This window comes from Pterocles gutturalis, unplaced genomic scaffold (genome assembly GCF_000699245.1).
Source record: "Pterocles gutturalis isolate BGI_N339 unplaced genomic scaffold, ASM69924v1 scaffold16994, whole genome shotgun sequence".
In the NCBI taxonomy this organism is placed as follows: Eukaryota; Metazoa; Chordata; class Aves; order Pterocliformes; family Pteroclidae; genus Pterocles; species Pterocles gutturalis.
Window position 1 is genome coordinate 34,401 of NW_010131004.1, and position 20,508 is coordinate 54,908.

Sequence of the window (20,508 nt, forward strand, 5' to 3'; positions counted from 1 at the left end):
AATACAGAAATGGGGAGATCCAGAAACAACCCCCGTGTCAGTGAGTACCAGTCAGAGCAGGCTTGGGAAACATACAAGTATCGTGAGTTTAAATGTGCCTGTGAGGGAAGGTAAGCTGAGATTTATAGCTTAATTTTGCTGGGTGAAATAATAAATGGAGGAAGTTTAGCTTGGCTGAGCCCCCCGAGGTGGTTTTGTCTCAGGGTTGGCTGGTGGGTCAGGGTATCAGCTGGCTTGTGCATGCTTCGCAGACTCGGTGACACATCTTTGGGAGTCCTGTGTATAAAACAGAAGGTGATGAATATGGCTGCTCTCATCTAGTGCGGTGCTTCGCAGCATCACAAATTTGTGTTAGTAGTCTACCACTGGTGCTAGTAAACAGAACGTGAAGGAAACGCCGTGGCAGGGTGTTCCTGCCTGAACCTGCAGGAACTTTGTTGTCTTTCCTTTGCTCACCAGATGGGAGGGATGTGAGGATGGGTGTGCATGGTGCGTTCTCTCCCAGGCAATGGTGTGTGCCGGGACTGCTGTGCTCAGGACCAGGAATCTTTCCCAGTCGCTCGTCTGCTGGAGTGTAGGGTTTTCAGTTTGGCTTTGAGCACTTCTGTGTTTAAAACCTTGTTTTGGCAAGCCACTGGTGGCTCTGTGGGGCCCAAGAGCTGAACCCATTCCCCTGTAGCCCGTGGGGAAGCTGTGAAAGTGGCCTGCCTTCTTGGGAGGTGATGGTGGCGATGGGCGCCGTGGATTGGTACAGCCTTGTTCTTCTTGCATGAAACCACCTCTAAGTGCTGTGCTATGGAATAAATTAATAGTGTGTGGACTGGCGGCTCCGTGAAGGCGCTGTAGGGCATTCAGCCTAAAGAAATGAGGGGGGAGCAGGCCCACCACGGCTCAGATGCCCCTTTCAGCTGAAGGGGTACATCCCTGTTAAGGTTACTGGGTGAATGATATCACTTCCACCGAGGCTGCTTTAGACTGAGCTACAGGTGGGAGCAGAGTCTGACCTTTAGTCATCTGGTTGTCTCCTGGGGGAAGAAGAAAAAAAAAAGGGGGGGGGGGGGAAGGAGAAAAACCCAGCAGGGTTAGGATTAATGGAGGATGAAGAAAAGGCCAAGGCTGCTGGGGTAGGAGAGGAGGAGCAGAGCAGGAAGGAGGGTAGGAAGACAGCGTGAGTGACAGTGGAAGGGAGAGGGGATGGAGGAAAGAACAGAGTGAGATGAAGAGGAGGTGAGCGAACTGGAGGGTGTCAGGGTGAGGTTGAACCCTTCTTCCCTCTCTGGAGAAAAGCTGACACTTAGCTGAGTCACATTTTTCTGCCAGATAACTGCTTTTTTAACATCATTATGAAGTGTCGAAGTTTTTAGACAGGGGAGGGGTGAGGGTGTTGCAGAGAGGTGTTTAATTCTGTATTTAGTTAATGGTTTATCAGCATTTGGACCACAGATGCTGTATCCACAGTCTGACAGGCAGAGGTCCATGAAGCAAATAAGCCAAATCTTGGGTAAAGAGCTGGAATGCTTGTCCCCCGCGGGACAGGCCTGGAGTGGACAAGTGCTGCTTTTGGTGGAAGGTTTTCTGTGGTGCCTTGTTTCGCTTCTAGATTTGACTGTTGCTTTAAACTGAACTTGATGATCCTTTCAGTCTAATTTTCACTGCATTTGCTTGCAATTGATGAGGTAGGAGAAGCCTGTTTTGCTATCTGCAGTAGAACATTATATATGTTGAATGGAGATGACATCGTGTAGCTGGCAACGTCTATCCTGAAAATTAAACAGCATCATCTTAGAGACAGAAGAAGAGCAAAAGCCTTTGCATTTGTTTTGGATATATTGCTGCCATCTTTACTGAATGCTAAATGAAAATAATTCATCAATTAATGTTGTGTAGGGGTGTGCAGTACAGACAGAAGGTGACAGTTAATTATTTAATGAGGATAAATGCAGCAATGCAGTGAAAGGATTAGAAACATCCAAAATACTCTATAGACTATAATTACGAAGGGCAGAGCATCTTCCAGCTAGACGGGGCTGTAAGGTAGGATAACAAAGATGTGCAAAGAGAGGCCTCGTGGAGCTGCTATCTGTGAGCAGAGACAGACCCAGACTGGGAGGGGTGCTGATACATGGTGAGTTCAGCCTTTGGATGAAAAATATTCCAATATGTGGAAGGACAGTTCCCCTCTCAGCTGGTACAGATACACCACCGGCGCTAGAGGAGATCCCACAGACAGCTCTGTGCTGGATTGTTCAGCCATGTGGTAGTTAGTCTGGGAAGCCAAATGTTTCAGGTACCTGCCAGCCAGGATGAATGTGTGAACGTGGGTTTGTGCTATGTTTATCTGGGTGTTTGGGAGTCATCTAGAACTGGCATTATTGTCACCATTTTTCAGATAAATTTCTGTTGGATGTAGATTCTCAATGCATCAGAGTGAAGGCAGCTTCTTTCAGCCTTTATTTCACTTGTTCTTTATCAGGATCAATAAGACTGGGCTGAAGAGAGATTTGTCAATAGCACAGGAGATGGATGACCACAAGGGATGTTACTTTCCAAAGGTGTTAACATAGGAGGGAAATGAGAAACGCGTGCAGATTGACTGACTTCCGAGTCTGTCTCCTTCAGTGAGATACTCCACACTCTGTTAATGCTGCTGGAGTGGTTTAAAAACAGGGAATTCCTGGAGACTAAGAAGCCCTGGGTTTTATGGTTATATATCTTCGTTAATTGAGAGCTCCAGTGAAGCTTTTCCCACGGCATTCATGGGATCTTGTTGCAGGGGCAGGAATCGGATCTTTGTCTTCTCCTGTGCTGCCTGTCTCACAGAACGTGTAGGAACCTGCCTGTCCTCAAAAACCTCTCCGCTGGTTTGGCTCAGTCTGACGGCAGGTTCAGAGCACGTTGGAGGCGAGGCACAGGTGCAGACAGGCGTGCGCGTGCGTTTCCTGGCTGCTTGGAACCCACGGAGCAAAGTCAACCAGCGGTTAGGTGCTGGATATGAAAACCTGATGGAAAAAAGGAGCTGATAATAGAAATCCTACTGATTACAGGTAGCCTAAGAGGGCTACTGCGTGAACAGCTTGCTTTGGCAGCTGTGACCCTGGTCGGAAGAAAACCAAAATGAAATAACACCTTCTAGACCTTCCCAAGCAGGGGTTGGCAGTTAGGCTGGTGTTGTATTAGCTCGGGTTTGTTTTGTCAAGTGAAATGTACGTTAATTGACCCGTTTTCCACTTTTAAAATACTATTTTGAACACACCTGATTGTGGAACGTGTTTGAATGAAAAGCTGTGCAGAAAATAAGCGTGTTAACGTTTTGCCTCTAGCCAACAAGAAGAAGGAGAAAGAACGTCCTGAGATCTCTCTTCCTTCTGACTTTGAACATACCATTCACGTGGGATTTGATGCCGTCACTGGAGAGTTCACAGTAAGTAACTGCTGTATTGCATACTTACCAGGGCTTCTAGTTTCTTAGTGGTAAAACAACCTCCTGTTGCCAGAATGTCAGGTGACAGCAGCCAGGATGTGAAAAAAGAGATTTTTATTTGTTGGGCTTAGGATTTGGAGTGTTTTACTTCTGATTCAGGCTGCTTTATTTTTTTTTTTCTACAAGGATTGTCAGCAGTGTCTGTGGAAGATGAAAACTAGGAAGAACGTGGGTGTATGTTTTTTATCGGTCCCACAAGCTGCCACAGGGGTTGGTTAGTCAGTGTCTTTGGAAAGGCACAACCCCCCCAACATGTGCATAGCGTATGTCTTGCTGTAGAGGATCAGCCCCAACGTGCAGAGTCCGGCTGTCCTGCAGACAGCCCTTGGAGACACCCAGAGAGAGGCAGCACTGTGGCAGTCCATTCATTTTAACTCAATATCCTTCAAAATATGCCCATAGCCTAGGTGGTCAGGCGCGGTTCTGGCCTTTATGTATCAATAAAACAGCAGTCAGTACTTCTATCACGACAAAGGGTTTGAAGTGTTGGGAAAAGTGAGTCTGATAGAAGCTCCTTGAAGTCTGCAGGGGGCTTCAAAGCTTTTTCTCTCAGACTACTAGTTAGGTACTGAAACCGTTAATCCTTAAAGCTAAGGTGGCAGTAAGCTTGCGTTTGGTTGACCTGTGGAGGTGACAGAAACCCTTAGCAACTCCCCATACCACCAGGAGTAAGTACCCTGTGAGCTGAGTGTGTTCTCACCGTGTGTCAGATTGTCGTGTGCTAGTGCTGCCTGGCTGCATACACCGAACAGGACGGGACAAATCATCTGCCTGGACAAAGGATGGGTAATTTTCGGAATTTGAGCCCTAAATGTGATTTCCTCATCATTTTTTATTTTGATTGCTACTTTCGTTTCTCAAAAAAATCTCCAAAAGCTGGAAACTTTTACAGTAGCAGTAGCAATAGTAATAATGACATTAACAATAGAAGAAAAACAAAGATACATTTAGCGACAACATGTCTTCAAAGGAATAGTGAAATTGGATTATCCTAAGTAATTAGGAAATACAGCTACATTTAAAATATGTGGACTAGTTAATTATCCTTTTTAAAGTAGATGTCACTTATAAAATCTTACACTTAAAATATTTCTTGAAATTTTTTTCTGTGCCAAACCCTAGGGCTTGATTGAATTCTCATTTAAAAAACTCAGGTGTGGTCATTTTTGGTCATAGCATAAAGCTTTTAAAATTGTGTTTTCCCTGCTATCTATCCTGGTTTTCCTCTTTTTTTCCTCTCTGTCTCTCCCTGTAGCCACATTGTTCCGGTTCATCTCCGGTGCCATTCTTGTTATCTTGGTATCATATTATATTGTTACTTTCTGCTTTTGTTTTGTCCCTTTTGTGTTTGCATCCTTTCTTCTTGTCCTTCCTTCCATCCATCCATCCATGCATCCATCCATCCCTCTGCCTTTATTTCTACTTTGTGCTTCAAACTTTTTCCCTCTGGCTCTATGCAAACACGATGGGTCACTATCTCTCATAGACTGACTGCTGGAGAAGTTCCCAGTTAGTTTCCCGTCCCTGCCAGCTGTGACAGAAAGGGGGGACATCAAGGTTAGCACAAGCTCTCTCTATCAGTACTTCAGAGATGACGGTTTGGATCCGTTTGAATCGTAGAATCATAGAACCATTAAGGTTGGAAAAAGACCTGAAGGATCATCAAGTCCAACCGTCAACCCAACACCACCCAACCCACTAACCCGTAATGTTGTTATTGTCATCCAGTGTGTCAAAAGAGTCTCTAGCATCAGAGATTTGGGATTTATTTATTTATTGTCAGGTGCCACCAGCACAGGTCCTGGCCTTTTATAAAACAACGCTATTGTACGTGGCTAAATATGTCCAGCTTTATTGCTGTAGCACAATTCTTTTTCAATATCTTTCTCCTTTTCAAAACAGTGGGCATTAGATGGCTGCTGTTTCACAGTTACACAATATTTCTACATTAATCCTCGTTCATAGAGCGCAGAAGTGCAGCACTGCAGTTGGAAGAGGCTCTCGCCAATTCAGACCAAACCCAAGGGACAGGTGACATCCCCGTGCAGCTTGCCGGCACAGGACATAACGCTGCTGTCCTTAGTGGAGTGAAACGTCAGCCAAAGGCAGGGGATTTCTGCACCATTAAGAACTAGCTATCAGCTCCCAGCTGATCCCAGCTGCAAGCCTTACGTTACTCATTACATGAGGCATGTTTGATTTGTCCCAACCTGGATACACCCCATGTATCAGCTGGGCAGTGGGTGGTGAGTACGTCCTGCTGGAGGGACTGCCACCATCCCGATCGTGTAAAAATATCCCACTGTCCAGTGACCACACCGCCTGTCTCTTTGAAAAGTTTGGAAGTGCCATGGCAATGTCCAATAAATATGCAAATAGATTTTTTAAATTTTTTTTTAAATTTGGAATTACTACAGTTGTCATGCCCATAGTGTCTGTCCCTGGTTACGTGCCACGTGTTGGGCCATCTCCTGACGCCCAGCAGTCGCCCCCCAGCTGCATCACCTGATGGCTGTTTGGTGCATCTCACATCAAAGCTGCGTGGGCTCCTGAGCCTGGGCTTTCAGGCTCGAGCACCAAGCTTTGGTGTCGCTCTTGAATGCGTGCTGTATCTCCATTTCACTGCGCTTGGAGCAGCCACGTTTGCTAAGAAGGAGGGCTTTTAAACTCCAAATAAAATTGGTAGAAGCTGTTGGGCGGGAGCATGCTGCTAGAGGTTTGTGTTCATTTATTTTGAAGCAACAGTTGTGTTTTCTGAATGGAGGAAGAAGTGTGATTGGCAGGGCTTTGGGGAGTGCGTTTCATAAAGCATGATTTTCATAACAGTTTCCTGATCCCCAGTCTAGAATAAAATGTGATCACCCACCCAACTTTTAAAGTTTCCACATTATGACATTAGCAAGTGGGAGAAAGTTGTGGCTATAAATTCAAAGAAGTTGCACGTTATTAATCTAATGAAGCGTTTCTTTAGGCTTGTGCTGATTTTCAGTCTGATACACACGGATTATTTGCTTTATGACAATACCCAGCCTCCCAGTGTGAAATCCCAGTTTGACCAGCTGCAGTCTCCACTGCGCTTTTTTGACTGCACTGGCCAATTGTGATCTTGGGGCTGGAGAACCATTGGGGGGAAAAAAAAAACTTGCCTAGAGCCATTCAAAAATGCTAACCTGGCTTTCGAAACTAGACAAGCAGCAAAAGCCCAGATCTTTATTCTTTTTATTTTTTAACTAAAAAAAGAAATCACAGGTCATTTTTCCAATCACTTGCCATTAATCCTCAGAAATGTGCTTTTATGAGGGAGAGAAAAAGTGGTTTAAAAAAGAGAGGAGGGGGAATGATGCTTCCAAACTTTGGAACAGTTGTGATTTTTCTGGTTTCCTGCCTTCCCGTAGCCTCTCCACCACCTGATCTATTTGGTCCCTACCTCCTAACTCCCGTTGTAGATGGGACTTCCCCATTTTGGCCTGTTGGTTTCCTCCTACCACCTTCTAAGTTGTCCCACATTCTGTTTTAACTTTCTTTTCTTTCTTTATTTACGCCCGTTGCAGCCAGATCTCTGTGGCTCACGGATGTGCACAGGGAAGCTCCCAGAGGTGCGTCACAGGCCCAAAAATCTTGCATCAAAGTGCCTGAGATGTCGTAGCACTGCAGCAGCAGGGTGATGTGTGTGCAGTAGATTTGTTGCTTGGCTTATCCCACTTTTTTTTCCATTAATCCTGGACTTTGGAGGCCCATGTCACACATTGTTTTGTAGAGAACTTCTTAGGAAGAAGCAATATGAAAGTGTTTACCTAGGTTGGGGTGGCACCAAGGCTGTTTAAACGTACTCGAGGTCTCGTTTCTCATTCGGTAAAGCCCTACAGTTTGCTGGTAGATGTTGGCTGTGCAGTGAATGGGGAGGATTACAGGCTTTCAAATTTAGGAAATTATACTGGATATTTAAAGCAATTTCTCATCAATACAATTTCAACGCAGAGCTGCAGCTTTCAGCGATTGGATCGATTTTCAAGTGCCACCCTCGCTCGTAAGATGTCTGAGCATTCACGCAAGGCTTTGGGACTCTCAGCCTGTTTTCTGAGTCCCTGGTTTCTGCATATTTACAATAGAGAACCTACAGAGCTCAAAAAAGAGACATCCTTAGCAGCAGTGGTACAACTCGGTATTACAGTTTTGAGAATTTAAATGCAGATTCTTAACCCCGCAGTGTTCCCTGGTATGCGGAAAATTAGTTGTATCAGGGTGGGGTTTACCTTTCAATCAGATCATTTCAGCAAAATGTGTTTGTATTGTTAAGCATTAAAAATCCAGTGTAAAGCTCCTAATGTACACTGTGTTGTCCACAAATATAGAATAGTCTTGTTACATCTGCACTGACTCACCAGGAAAACAAGCTAAGCCTTAAATCATTATTCCATGGAAGAGCAGGGTTGATTTAAAGATGGGTTTCATGCACTTTTTTTCTGATCACAGTCATAACTGTCTTTTCTTTTTAAAGTTGGATCCTGGTTTTAACTCTGTATTTTCATAGAGGAGAGAATGATTGCATCTAATGTATAAGCTACTAATTTAAATGATAAGGTGTCAATCAAAATTTCTGAAAGTAATCTTTCAGGTAGCATGGCATCTTGGTAAAGATCTGTTAAATATTCTAAACCCGCATTCTTTCCACTTGACGTCTGCAGGGCATTCCAGAGCAGTGGGCCAGGCTACTACAGACCTCCAACATAACCAAACTGGAGCAGAAGAAGAACCCACAAGCTGTTCTAGATGTTCTCAAATTTTATGATTCCAAAGAAACAGTTAACAACCAGAAATACATGAGCTTTACGTCAGGAGGTAAGTTGACATCTCGCTGCGAAAAAAAGCGAGTTGTCAGGCTCCAAAATGAGTCAGACTGACATTCAACATTCAAGTGGTCCCGAAGCAACCTTAAAAATTTCCACTTTGTGGAATACTCCTGAAATGAATTCTATTTCTCCTTTTGTCCCCTACATGTCATTGAAACTCTGACTTTTCTGTGTCACTTGTTTTTAGAACTAAATAAGATACTGGATGGAGCAATCATTACCATTTTCAGTCAGAAGCATTGGTGGCCAAAGCTCATATTAACTTCTGGTTCTTTGCATCCTTGCTCCTTCCCAGTGTTCAGACTGGGGTACGGGGTATACTTGTTCTGTGCATTTTATGGATCTTGGATCCTTCGAGCAATAGGTTACAGACTAGGAGGATGTTTTCTGTTACTTTGGGATAGAGGAGAATTTTGGGGGTTTTTTTGTGTTAGCTGTTGTGATGGGTTAGCCCTTGGCTGGGGGTCAAACCACACACCCGCTCACACAATTCCGTAATTAAAAGATTTGACTGTCTAACTTGGCACTTAATGTTTGCTAAAATAGCAATTACTTCTGTGATGAAATGCAGAATTCAGAGCAGTTAGTGTATGCTCATGAACTCAGGAGCTGTCCCTGTGCTGTCAGAGCCCCCCATGGCTAAGGGGGATTTTGGGGAAGCTTTTATGGGGAAACTTTTTCAGCAAGCTAAAGAGAATCAATGCATGCAATTTGTTTAAAAAAAAGAAAAGAAGAAAAAAGCTGTGTTAGCTCTTGGGTGGAACAAAAGCATTGACTGTTAAATAACAATTTGCATTTTCTTGACCAAGTTTATTTTATTTACTGGCAAAACGAGGCAAAAAATAGACACAAATTGCAGAAAAAGAATAACCTAGTATATTGTCCTGTTACCTTGCTTGCTACATAAAAAAGATACTGTGAAAGAAAAATACTCTCTCTTTGGATTTACCTGTTCTGTGGGATTCCCCACAACAGGCAGTTTTATAACAGCATCTCGTTATCTTTGCAGATAAAAGCGCCCACGGATACATAGAAGCCCATCCTTCGGTGAGTGTGGAAGTAACCTTTTACCTTCCCAGCGTTTCAGAATTGTGGAGCAAGCTGTGAGCTTTGCAGGCTGACGGAAAGGACGTTTTGGTGTCTTTGCAGCAGCAGAAAACGCCTCACTGGCTGTTTTTTAATTTTCTGTTTAAGAACTTTTAAACAGATGAAAGTCTGGTTTTGCAGACAGAAGACTGCTTGCTGTTCTTTGCCGTGGTGAAATATATAATTCGCAACAATATGCCATGCTGTCTAATTAGCCCATTTTAATGTAGTTTTAACAACTTGGAATCCGTTTCTATTACATTTTATGATTTATCCTTAGTACAGCCGGAGATGTAGTTGAATATAAATAAGGTTATAATTGATATGTAACTCATTGGAACCATTGAAAGAAAGTTTTAAATAATCATCCACTCTAATTAATGCTGGATTGCCATAGCAGTCCCAGAGATGTAGTCATGACATCCACATGAATATTGACCAGATTTATTAGAGTTAATGTTAGTGCATTAAATAGCAGATGACTGGATGGGGATTTGGCCTTTATTTTCAAGTGTTAAGCAACTTAATTTTAGGTTTGTGATTACACAGCAGAGAGTGTGCATGATGAAATTAAAATTGTCTTTGCATATTGTCACTTCCAATTTTCAATTGGCGCCACTTTCATTATTTTGACTAAAACACAGAATTTTATTTTTTTCTATATAAAAGGAAGTTTGGGGTTCACCAGGGCATAGTAAGCCTTCCCAATAGCCTTTCCAGAGGGTTTGGACACTCTGGCAGATGCTGTGCTGTTTTGTTCTAGCAGATATAGACAGTGGTGAGACAGGCAAGACTTTCAAAAGTTACCGACTCCAAGGATGCTGGTTGAATATTATAGGAGAGGGAAAACAACTCTCTGACAGGACCGAGCAGTCATTGGAATTACTTCAATTTCATTTCACTCCTTAATGGGAGTCTGGCATTAAATAATAGGACATTGTATATGTTCTAGCTGCACAATTTAGTGCTGTCAGACCAAGCATGGAGCCCAGCGGAAAAAATAGTTACAAGGATTTGACATAACAGAGATGTGATTATTCCTTTCTTCGTTTTTCCCTTAACCATCTTCTGTCCCCGTGTAAGCAAGGTGCTGATGATGCACGGAAAGCAGACACTGATCTGACGTGTGACCCAGTAACATTCACCTGCTCGTTAGGGCCGCCCTGGCTTGGCAGGTAACTTATGACGAGGGGAGCAGGAGGATGGTGCTTAAAAATTGCTGCTGAACAGGGAAATTCAGCAATGCAGGAACAGGCAATGCGATCAGCCCGTGGGTAAAACAGCGAAGGAACAAACAGCCTTTCTCCCCAAAACCAAATTCCCAGCAAGACAACGGAGGAGGCTTTGCACGTTAAAGTGTGTTAATTAACCTAGCCAGTAGACACCGGTTAGCTTAATTAACCATTACCATTTCTGCTGTCACAATGCCAAAGCAATTAACCAGCAACTAGATGAGATTTCTAGTGATATATTCAGGCATTATGTTTTGTGAAATTCGAGTTTGACTGAGCATGGGAATGATTTAGTTGTTTTTAGCAAAAATGAAAAGACACCAAGACAATTTAACAAAGCAGCGTGATCATTTGTAACCTTTCGGTTGTATTGTGCAGCGTGTAGCTTAGAACTGAGCCTGTAGGACTCTCTCTCTATATATAGATATATGTAGGCACGTCTAGATGGGTTTCTGATGTCTAAGCAGACCAAAGTTGTGTGCAGTGATCAAACCCCCAGGTGCCAGCATGGGGACTGTCACTCATGCTGCTGTCTGTCCACAGAGCACAAAAACAGCATCCGAACCCCCGCTCGCTCCCTCTGTTTCTGAAGAAGAGGATGAAGATGATGAAGAGGAAGAAGATGACAATGAACCTCCACCCGTTATCGCACCACGGCCTGAACATACCAAATCAGTAAGTCCTGGCTGTGGTCAGCGCTGTGTTTGGTGTCAGAGCTGCCTGTTTCCGATCGCTCGCTGATCAGAGGGCTTGAGTCCGACCCTGGCATTGTGTTTCACCCAAGCCACTGACACCAGGAAAAGCTGTTTTGAGCTTTCACATTTAGTCACGAGTTTCCTGGGATTCTGATAGCGTCCTTAGGATCAGATAAGAGCATGGCTGCTCCCTAAAGCTTGAAATAGTGAGAAGTCAGTTCCACAGTTGTGATCAGAAAAGGGAAACGCTCCCGCTTCTATTAAGACACTTCATACCGACTAAAGAGCCGTTTTGTTACCCAGGAAAACGCACAAGCATCGAGTAACAAGGCTCTGGGGCCCCGGACAGATCTATTTCTGTATCCTTGCACCACAGTAAGTTGATTGTTTCAGTCATCTTTCAGAAAATCAATGAAAATTGAAAATGAACCTGGCCGTGAACTCGTGTAAAACTGGCCTTTCGTTTGTGCCTGTTCGGTTTAAGAGGTGGACAGCAACACAACCACTGTAAGAGCTCTGGAGGTGGCAGACAGCATCTTCCTGAGGGTTTGCGTTTCAAATGTGATCTCGGGGGCATCTCTGAAAGCCACTTTTCTGACACAAAATAATTTCTTATCACAGATCTACACGCGCTCTGTAATCGAACCCGCCGCTGCACCAGCACCAGCTAAAGAAGCCACCACTCCCCAGCCTGAAAACTCAAACACAAACACTTTGTACAGAAACACAGATCGGCAGCGAAAAAAGTCCAAGATGACGGATGAGGAGATCCTAGAGAAGCTGAGTACGTATTCTGGGTTTCTTGTCTGATGAAGCAGTGCACTGTGTGCATGTCTCAGGGTTATATGTACCGACTGTTCATCCTCAGTTTAGTGTCACAGGGTCACTTAAACTCCCTACACAAACTGTTCCTGTGGTCAGAGGAAGCAAGGGAGCACTCTGGGTGCTCCTTCTGCCTCTAAGGGCAGCTGTGGCCGGCTTGGATTGGCCTGAGCTTCCGTCTGCGCTAAAGGCAAAAGCAGAGATTGTTTCTGGTTGAGCAGAAGGCTGTGACCTAGAGAACTCCTGAGTGCTGGTGGCCAAATTGAACAGAATATTTGGGTTCCTGACTTCTCACCAGTCAGCAGAGCCAAAATACTTGCAGAAATCTGTTGGATTTTAGTGTTGGTTGTTTGGTTTGTTTTTTTGTTTGGTGTTTTTTTTTTTTTTTACCAGTAGACAACTACAGCACTAGGCTGATTCATTCAGCCTCGAGGAGCTCTCCTGCCCCAGATATTCTATTGGCGTCATTTTCATGATTCTTGTTACTAGTGCTACTTATACTAATATATCAGAGTTTGTTTTTATAAGAATTCTGTGTTTTTGTCAGAGAGAATTCTTTGAAAGAGTATCAGTTGACACCATGGATAGAGAGGAATAGACGTTTCCAGTGTGCTCCTAAAGGAAAAAATACTTTCGTAACAATCTTTATTTTATTTCCTAGCTTTATGCTTAGAAAGATGTATCCAAGAGACACATCTATGTGATGTGATCAGGTGAAACTGCACTGCAAGCATTTCTCAGGAGCCAGCCCCCAGCACATCCACTGTGTACTCCTCAGATACACAGCACTCTGTCATAGCTCATTTCCAGCCAGTTAATGCTATTAGAATCCTAACCATCGGCCCCAAACCCCTGCGCAGATCATACTTTAGGAAAACACATCAAGCCCTATGTGATGCTGCAGCACAACCAATTTAATCTGCTTCTTGCACGTAGTAGCTGCCAGTGCGATGTTCTCGGATAATAAATTGTTGGGTTCATCACATAGCCTAGTTTACTCTGTCTGACATTAGCTGTCGGGACAAGAAGTGGGTTGATCTACACCTCCTTGTGTTCTATCTCAGAGCCAGTAACCTTCTGTCTTTAACTGGGGCAACTGCTTGTGTGGCTGTGGCTTCTTCACAGGGGTTGTCAATGCTCTTTCTTGTCCTCCACCAGCCTTTTTGCCGTACCTGCCCTGCCACCGGTGGCTGGTGTGACTGCAGAGGCTGAAGCCTCCCTCAGCTGTCAGATTTCAGCTGCTTGTGTCGAGTTTTATGCACCTTCAGCAGGTTGACAAGACTACAAAGAGCTGAATCTCGGTGCTGTTAGGGAGTATCCAAAGGATAAGTTCAATAACTTCATCCGAGGGCACAGTGAAATAAATTCCAGAGCAGGTCGTTACCTGCAGGTATGTCAGCGTATAAAGGGAGGAATTACAGTGTCTTCAGCTGCGGCTAAAGGTGTGAGGCAGGCTCCCACCATGAGAACTGCAGGTACCCTGCGGATGTGCACGTAAATATGTGTATCGTTTATTCGGGCTTCTGTGTATGCTAGATTAGGACTGAGCCCTCGAGTTATTGTGGTTTGTATCTTTGGAATGTTACCTGCTTTTATGCTTTTTCTTAAGAATTTGATACCAAGTGAGCAAGGTCTGAAGGTTTGCCTCGGGCGAGTTGTGATGTGGACAATGAAAATCTTTTTGTGCTCTCATGAAGCTAGCTGAGAACGGAGGTGATGCTTTTTTGTTATAGTCCTGGGCTAATTATATTTAAGCACGTGTGGTGGTTGGGTTTTTTTGTGTTTTATTTTAACTCATGTGACTTCTCCACTGTGCCATCTTCCCCCACAGCTGATTTTATGCTACTTTTAGGAAGATGTCCCGTGTCCTCTTTTATCTTAAATTGCTTTCGTAATTCTTTTCTGCTTGAAATAACTTGGGTTTTTTTAGAACCACTTCCCTTGCGAGTTTTACTAGGGAGTAAAGCCTGTTACATTGAGATAAGATCAAACAAAATTCTGTCTGTAATGAAATCATGAATATGTGCCACTGTAATTATAAAACAGAAGTGGCACAATTCTGCTTTCTTATCTGCTTGATTTAGGACTTGATAAAGGAACGTGCTCTAAAGACATTGAAATAGCTGATGTGTTTGTCTTTTGTCCAGCGTAGGGAGCGCTTCTCGGAACTGGAGCCATGTAGCAGTCACTTTGTTGATTTTGATGCTGTCACATTTGATGTGCATTGGCTTAAGCACAGGAAACCAACCACAAACAGCTAACTTGTGAGAGTAGCTAGTCAAATTTTGAGGAAAGACCCTGGAGGTCTGAACTGCAAAGTCAGTGGCAAATTTGGAAAATTATTTTTCAAAATATTTGCTCTGCAGTCTTCTTTATTCTTCTCTAACGTGAACTTCCATGAACTTCTGGTATCTGTTCCAGTAGATACACGGTTCCATTAACTAGCTGGAAATAGCACGTAGCCAGACACCGGCAGCGCAGCGTTTTTCCTGTTGTCCAGCCCAGCACAGGATTGCAGCAGTGTGAGCAGGAGGGTATGCCTTCTCATAGAATCACAGAATCAGAGAATGGTTTGGGTTGGACAGGACCTTACGGATCATCTAGTTCCAACCCCCTGCCAACACCTCCCACTAGCCCAGGTTGCTCAAAGCCTCATCCAGCCTGGCCTTGACACCCTCCCAGAGCCTTCTCCAGGCTGAACAACCCCAACTCTCAGCCCGTCCTCACACAGGAGGTGCTCCAGCTCTCAGACCATCTTTGTGGCCTCCTCTGGACCCACCCCAACAGGTTCATGTCCTTACATTCCCTCTTCCAGTCCATTAAAAGGGAGTTCCAGAGTCCTCTGGTCAGAGTCTTCTTGACTGAAGAGTTATTTTGCAGTGGAGACCCACTGTAGAGAAGCAGAACGAAAGCTCCAGCTTACCTTATACGTTTCAGTGAGATGAAACTACAAAAAGTTAACCAGGTCCTGAAAGCAGGACATCCTTGGCTTGGACTCTCAGACAACCCAGTGACTTGATGTCTCACAGGCTGGCAGAGCAGGGCAGGACCGCTTCAGGCTCTTTTTGCCTGTGTCAGCATCCTCAGCCAGATCCAGCATCCTCAGCCAGGCACCCCCGCTGCCATCGGCCGTGGCGCTGGCGGGTATTCCTGGAGTGCTGGGTGAGGGGAGCGAGCACCGCGGGGCGAGGGAAACCTCTTCTGCAGCTCCCCTTAGCCATCGTGCCAAGGCCAGCAAATGGTTTCAGCGGGGAGTGTACCAGATGGTGTTGATGCCCCGTCCTCTTGCTGTGCTGGCAGACAGGATTCCTGGCTAGGCACCCAGTGAGATCCCCGGTTGGATGTGAAAGCCCTCTGCTCCAGGAAAACGGCCTCAACGGGGGAGAGAGATGGTTCTTACTGTTTACCCTGAATGGGGCAGCACCTCGTGTTGTTTTGGATGCACGGGTGAACAGATAAGTACGTGTTTGTATTTGTGATACAGGAATATTGCCAGATCAGCCAAACAAAATACACTGCACAGCACTGGAAGTCTTCCCCCTGAACTAATCTTCTTAATGTACTGTGCGCTCCGAGTTAAATCTTTAAAAGTCATTTGCATTGAGCCATCACCTTAGGCTTCATTGTCTGTATTTTATCTAGGAAACTACCAGATCAGAAAAAACTCTATTGGTTTTTTTTTTAATTACTCCTTCAGATCTGTTTGAGGTTATCAGATTTTGGCTCTTTCATTCCACACAAATTATCCTAATTACTGCCTCCTTTCCTTCCAATTCAGACTGCCTGTACCTCTGAGCGGGCAAAAAGCCGTCAGGCAGCGTGTGCTTTCATTTTAGCTTTCAGTGGCACATGAGCTCCCCTGTGGCTGGTGGCCCCGGACTGTCCCACGCCGTGTGCCGCCCGGGCTGTCCCTGCCTTCCCGCTGCTGCCGCGCAGAGCTGCCGGGAGGCGGCAGCACCCCGTCTGGCCTGGCTTCTGGATCACATCACCTGTGCTCCTGGAATTATCAGCACCCCGTCTGGCCTGGCTTCTGGATCACATCACCTGTGCTCCTGGAATTATCAGCATCCCGTTCGTGCGGCTGTGTGTGTAACGCCAGCGCCGGGGGATATCGCTGCTGTGCTCCCCGTCGCGGCCGTGCTCCCCGTCGCGGCTGTGCTGAGCGTGCAGTGCTGAGAGCGCCAGCCAAACGCTAGTTACTGTCAGGGTGGTTCTTTAAATGGCAAGGTCTGCTTCAGACTTAGCCTGGTAATAAATTACGAGGGTCATAGCTCTTAAAGCCCCGTAATTATTGATTGTAGCGTGAGATGCTGTTCTTTGAAAATCATAAAGACATTCTCTTGGCAAACTGCTGAAAGGTTGAGAAGATCCTCTCCTGGAAACACTTTGCAATATTCTTCCTGTTCTGAACATGGCACCTGTTGATAAAAATTGATTCCAGAACCCAAGGTGCATTTAATCTTCAGAAGTATTAAACCTTCTGTTGAATCACACAGAGTATTTATTCCTACGAAAACGCAGGCTCTGTGATTCCTGCTCTCATCAATGCTTATAAAGAACAGACCCTTGCATTGATACTTGTTCTTTTCTGGTATCTGTCTCTTGTGAATGTTTCTCCACGTTCTTAGTTTCCTGTCTAGGTGACTCTCCAAAGGACTGTAGAAAATCAGTCTTTGTGGAGGCCATCCGTGCTGCGGAGCTGCCTGTGTTGTCGTTACCCCAGACAGCTCACAACCCTGGGCACTGGGGCTGCATTTCCGATCTGCTGGACGGTGCTCTCTCCATTTTTAAATGAGCATCTTTCGTTTTGTTTCTTTCAGGGAGCATTGTGAGTGTGGGAGATCCGAAGAAGAAATACACTCGATTTGAAAAAATTGGCCAAGGGTAAGTCCAATCACAGTTACTTATACAAAAACATGGGCTGGGCGTTTTGCTGGTGTAATATCAAGCGTGAAGTTGGGCAAGCTCCAGACATGTTCAGACACTGGGTTTAGATTCTCCTCCCTCAGTACTGATCAAAATTTATAACTGTGGTCGAAGGCATTATCAAAGACAACTTGATGCTGGCAATGTCTTGTCTGCAGCCAGGAGCAGGACCTGGAAGATCTGCTGTCCCCCAAGTGTGTGGCACCTGTTGGCTTATTTTCTTAGGAGAAATCATTTTTGTATGTCTCAAGATAATATGGCCACGCTAGAAAAACAAAAAAACTTCCCTGCCTAAAAGAGCAACTTACCACCTGATAGCTGTCAAATAAAGAACATTTCTTTCAAATATTTTGCTTAAAAAAATAATTCAGTGATCAGGATAATAACCACATAGTTTAGACACTGAAACTAGAGGTTAAATAATAAGCTTTATTTTCTAGCGGAGGTAGTAAAAACCAAAAATTCAGTAATAAACAGTGTTGATGCACCAAGTACTTGGTTAGAAGAAGCATCATCTGCTTCATGGCAGAGCACTCATGGATCCTGCAGGTTTTAGGAGTTTACTGGAAATAGTCAACCAAGCTGTTTCCTTTTGAAACCCAACTTTGCTCACTGTAAATAGGAGTGATTTGAAATTTTTCCTATATGAGGAGGCACAAAGAAAAGAAATTACATCAAAATGAGATATCTGACGTGCATTTTAAATACGGACAGACTCCCTGCTTGGTCAGAGTTTTGTTGGCTGTGTTGTAATTCCAGGAGGGTTCCTGCCATTTGTGTAACACCAGGATCATGCTGCTGTCGGTGTACGACAGAAGCTGTTTGCTGACATCAGGAGATATTTTTCTGCCTTAACTGTTTGTGAGGTTTGAACTCGGGGCAGTGTGTTGCTGACCTAGACCTGATAGATTCTGCAGGGTGCCAGACACACTCGTGCTGCTTCTCTGGCAGGCTTTATCGTAGACATATCTTGTTTGGTAGGGGCCTTGGGGGAAGGTGTTTCTGCTCCATTCATTGTGTAAAAACCCCTTCTCGGATTGCAGCTTGCTATCTACCCAAAGCCTTGGTTCTTACTGTTGTTTGTAAAATGTCAGTGGACACTTTGAGCTGTGCCAGTCTCTCAAAAGAGAAGTGTCAGCTGAAGACCTGAGAGTCAGAATCAACATGCGTGTGAAGCAGGTTATTGCTGTACCCATGAGAATATGACCGTCACCCTCACAATCTTTTATTTTAACAGTCCTAGGAGTGAGCTTGTGCAAAGGTGCCTCAACAACTGATGGAAAGCCAAGTGGCTAATATCTAGATTGATTTCCTCCCGCTTTTAGCACAGCCTGAAGATTGCATGCCCTTACAGAGGAGTGCATGTGCTGCCGTAACCAGCTCGTGACTGTAATGCCACAGGTCAATTTACAGTGATGGGGAAAGATCCTAAAGAAAAGAAAAAAAATCATCCCCAAGGTAATCCAAGAGGGTGATGAGGAGGAGCCGGACTGCTGCACGGCTGGGGTTAGTGTCTGTCCACAGCAGGGCTGGGCTGAGCTGCACTGCCTCGGATGGTGCCGACAGGCTTGGTTGATGCAGGTGCCAGTTCCTGAGCCGCCCACCTTCACCATGGGTTGGGTACAGTTATGCCAAAGGCACTAGGAGTGCTGGAAGTGAGAAGTTTTTTAGCAGCTGCTAATGAGAGAGCGCTGCAAGGCAGCACGAAATGTGGCTGCTCAGGGAACTGCTCATAGAGAGCAACTTCTTACATGGGGAAAAGCAGCTGAGGAGCAAGTAGCTGCGTGAAGCATCTCATGGCTTCCTAGAGCTGTAAGTTAATAAACAGCATGATGGCTTTGCAGCCACTCTGCAGTGAGCGGTAGTCAGCAGCCCTGCGCTGAAGGTCAGCGTCGGAGCCGAGGCTCTGGTTTGTCATCTGTCTCCAGCTGAGGACTGACAATGCTGCCGACACCGGAGGAAACTTGGTTAGCTAGTGCTTGATAAAGAGGCTGTGTTTGCTCGAGCTGTCTTAGCTCTTGCTAGAAGGATAAATGAGTGTGGAGCCACGAGCAGCCTGGGTTCAGGGCGGTTTTTTTAACTGGTACTGCACTGCATCACAGTGACACAGATCTAATTGTGGGCCCTGGTTCTTGCCTAGCTGCACTGAAACCAAGATCTTACAGCAGCATTTAAAAGTTAGATACAGATCAGAAATTATGGTTGCTTAGAAGTAAAAGTTCATAATGCAGAATCGCAGAGCCCTTGCAATTAATTCACAGCTTTACTTAAATTACTCACCTTTATCTAAACTACTCACAGATGGCCCGGAGCGTACCAAAAGCATCCTAATTTAAATAGCTGTTTTTAAATAAACCCCGACAGGATTTTGCTCAGGAGGTACAGCACAGTGTTAGCAAGTCTGAATAAATGGTGTTGGCTTTTTATGAAAACAAATTGGATTAATCTCGACAATTAGTCACAGGAAAATGCATTTGCATTTATATTAAACGAATACATAGCGTGCCCAATGAGAACATTGTTCTCAACACAGACCTACAGTCCCTGGTGCCTGTTGAATTAAAATGCTTCGGAAATATTTCAGCCTGCAGGTAAACAAACAAGCCAGGGGATCATGTAAAAATAAGCAAAGTGATTTTGGCATTTTCAGTCCGTGGGACCCTTGCCCAGGTGCGTGTTCCCACTTTGCAGAATTCCCGTCCTGGCTCTGCGTTGCCTCGCTGCCCGTGCAGACTGGGGCTTCGAAGTGATGGCGGTGTAGACGTGTGGTTAGCTCAGAAGGAAGCCCCAGCAGGGTTTACAAGCCCACAGCTGCTTTGAAACCCAAAGGGATTTCCTCTGATCGTGGCCTTCCCGTCCCTTTGCATCATTTCGGGGGAGGAACCCCTTTCACCCGGAGGCAGATGGCAGCCAAAGCCCAGGCTGTCTGCAGGTGACACGCCACCCGTTTCTGGTGGCTCTGCAACACCCCCCGTGTCTGCCACAGCAGCGCAACACAGGCACCGGGAAGAGTGCTCCACGTGTCTGGTGCACCCAGCAGAAGCAGCTGCTGATGGCTCTTGACCCACAGAGCAGCTGAGGATCCTCTGTTCGAGTAGTTCTCCTTTTGTGTGTGAAACGACATGTGCCTTCACCTGCTCAGCTGTGACCTCGCCGGATGGCTGGAGAACAGCTCCCTCGCATGCTGGAGAGAGCTGTGTCGAGATTTGTTCCTCAAACGGCTGTCACACGTATTCAGGGCTCTCAGAATGACTGCATGGTGTTTGCCTGAATTTTGCAGAGAGATTCAAATAAGAGGTCTGAGAAGGTACAGCTGGACTGTACGTTACATTCCCTGGAAAAAAACCACACGAGGGAAAAGAAACAACAACAGAGCAAAACTGGAGAAAATTAAAAAATAATTAAATATAGTATTT

The 20,508-nt window shown here is 45.1% G+C and overlaps 1 protein-coding gene across 2 annotated transcripts in view; it reads left to right on the forward strand.

Moving 5' to 3' along the window:
• Positions 1-20,508, forward strand: part of PAK3 (p21 protein (Cdc42/Rac)-activated kinase 3) — a 32,130-nt gene that overhangs the window by 984 nt on the left and 10,638 nt on the right. The window contains exons 2-8 of one of the 2 annotated variants that reach the window (XM_010080443.1): positions 3,321-3,421; positions 7,033-7,077; positions 8,167-8,320; positions 9,341-9,378; positions 11,193-11,324; positions 11,966-12,128; positions 16,987-17,050. In XM_010080443.1, coding sequence (XP_010078745.1) covers positions 3,321-3,421; positions 7,033-7,077; positions 8,167-8,320; positions 9,341-9,378; positions 11,193-11,324; positions 11,966-12,128; positions 16,987-17,050 — 697 coding nt within the window. The remainder of the gene's footprint in view (positions 1-3,320; positions 3,422-7,032; positions 7,078-8,166; positions 8,321-9,340; positions 9,379-11,192; positions 11,325-11,965; positions 12,129-16,986; positions 17,051-20,508) is intronic. The other variant, XM_010080444.1, reaches the window with a different exon arrangement.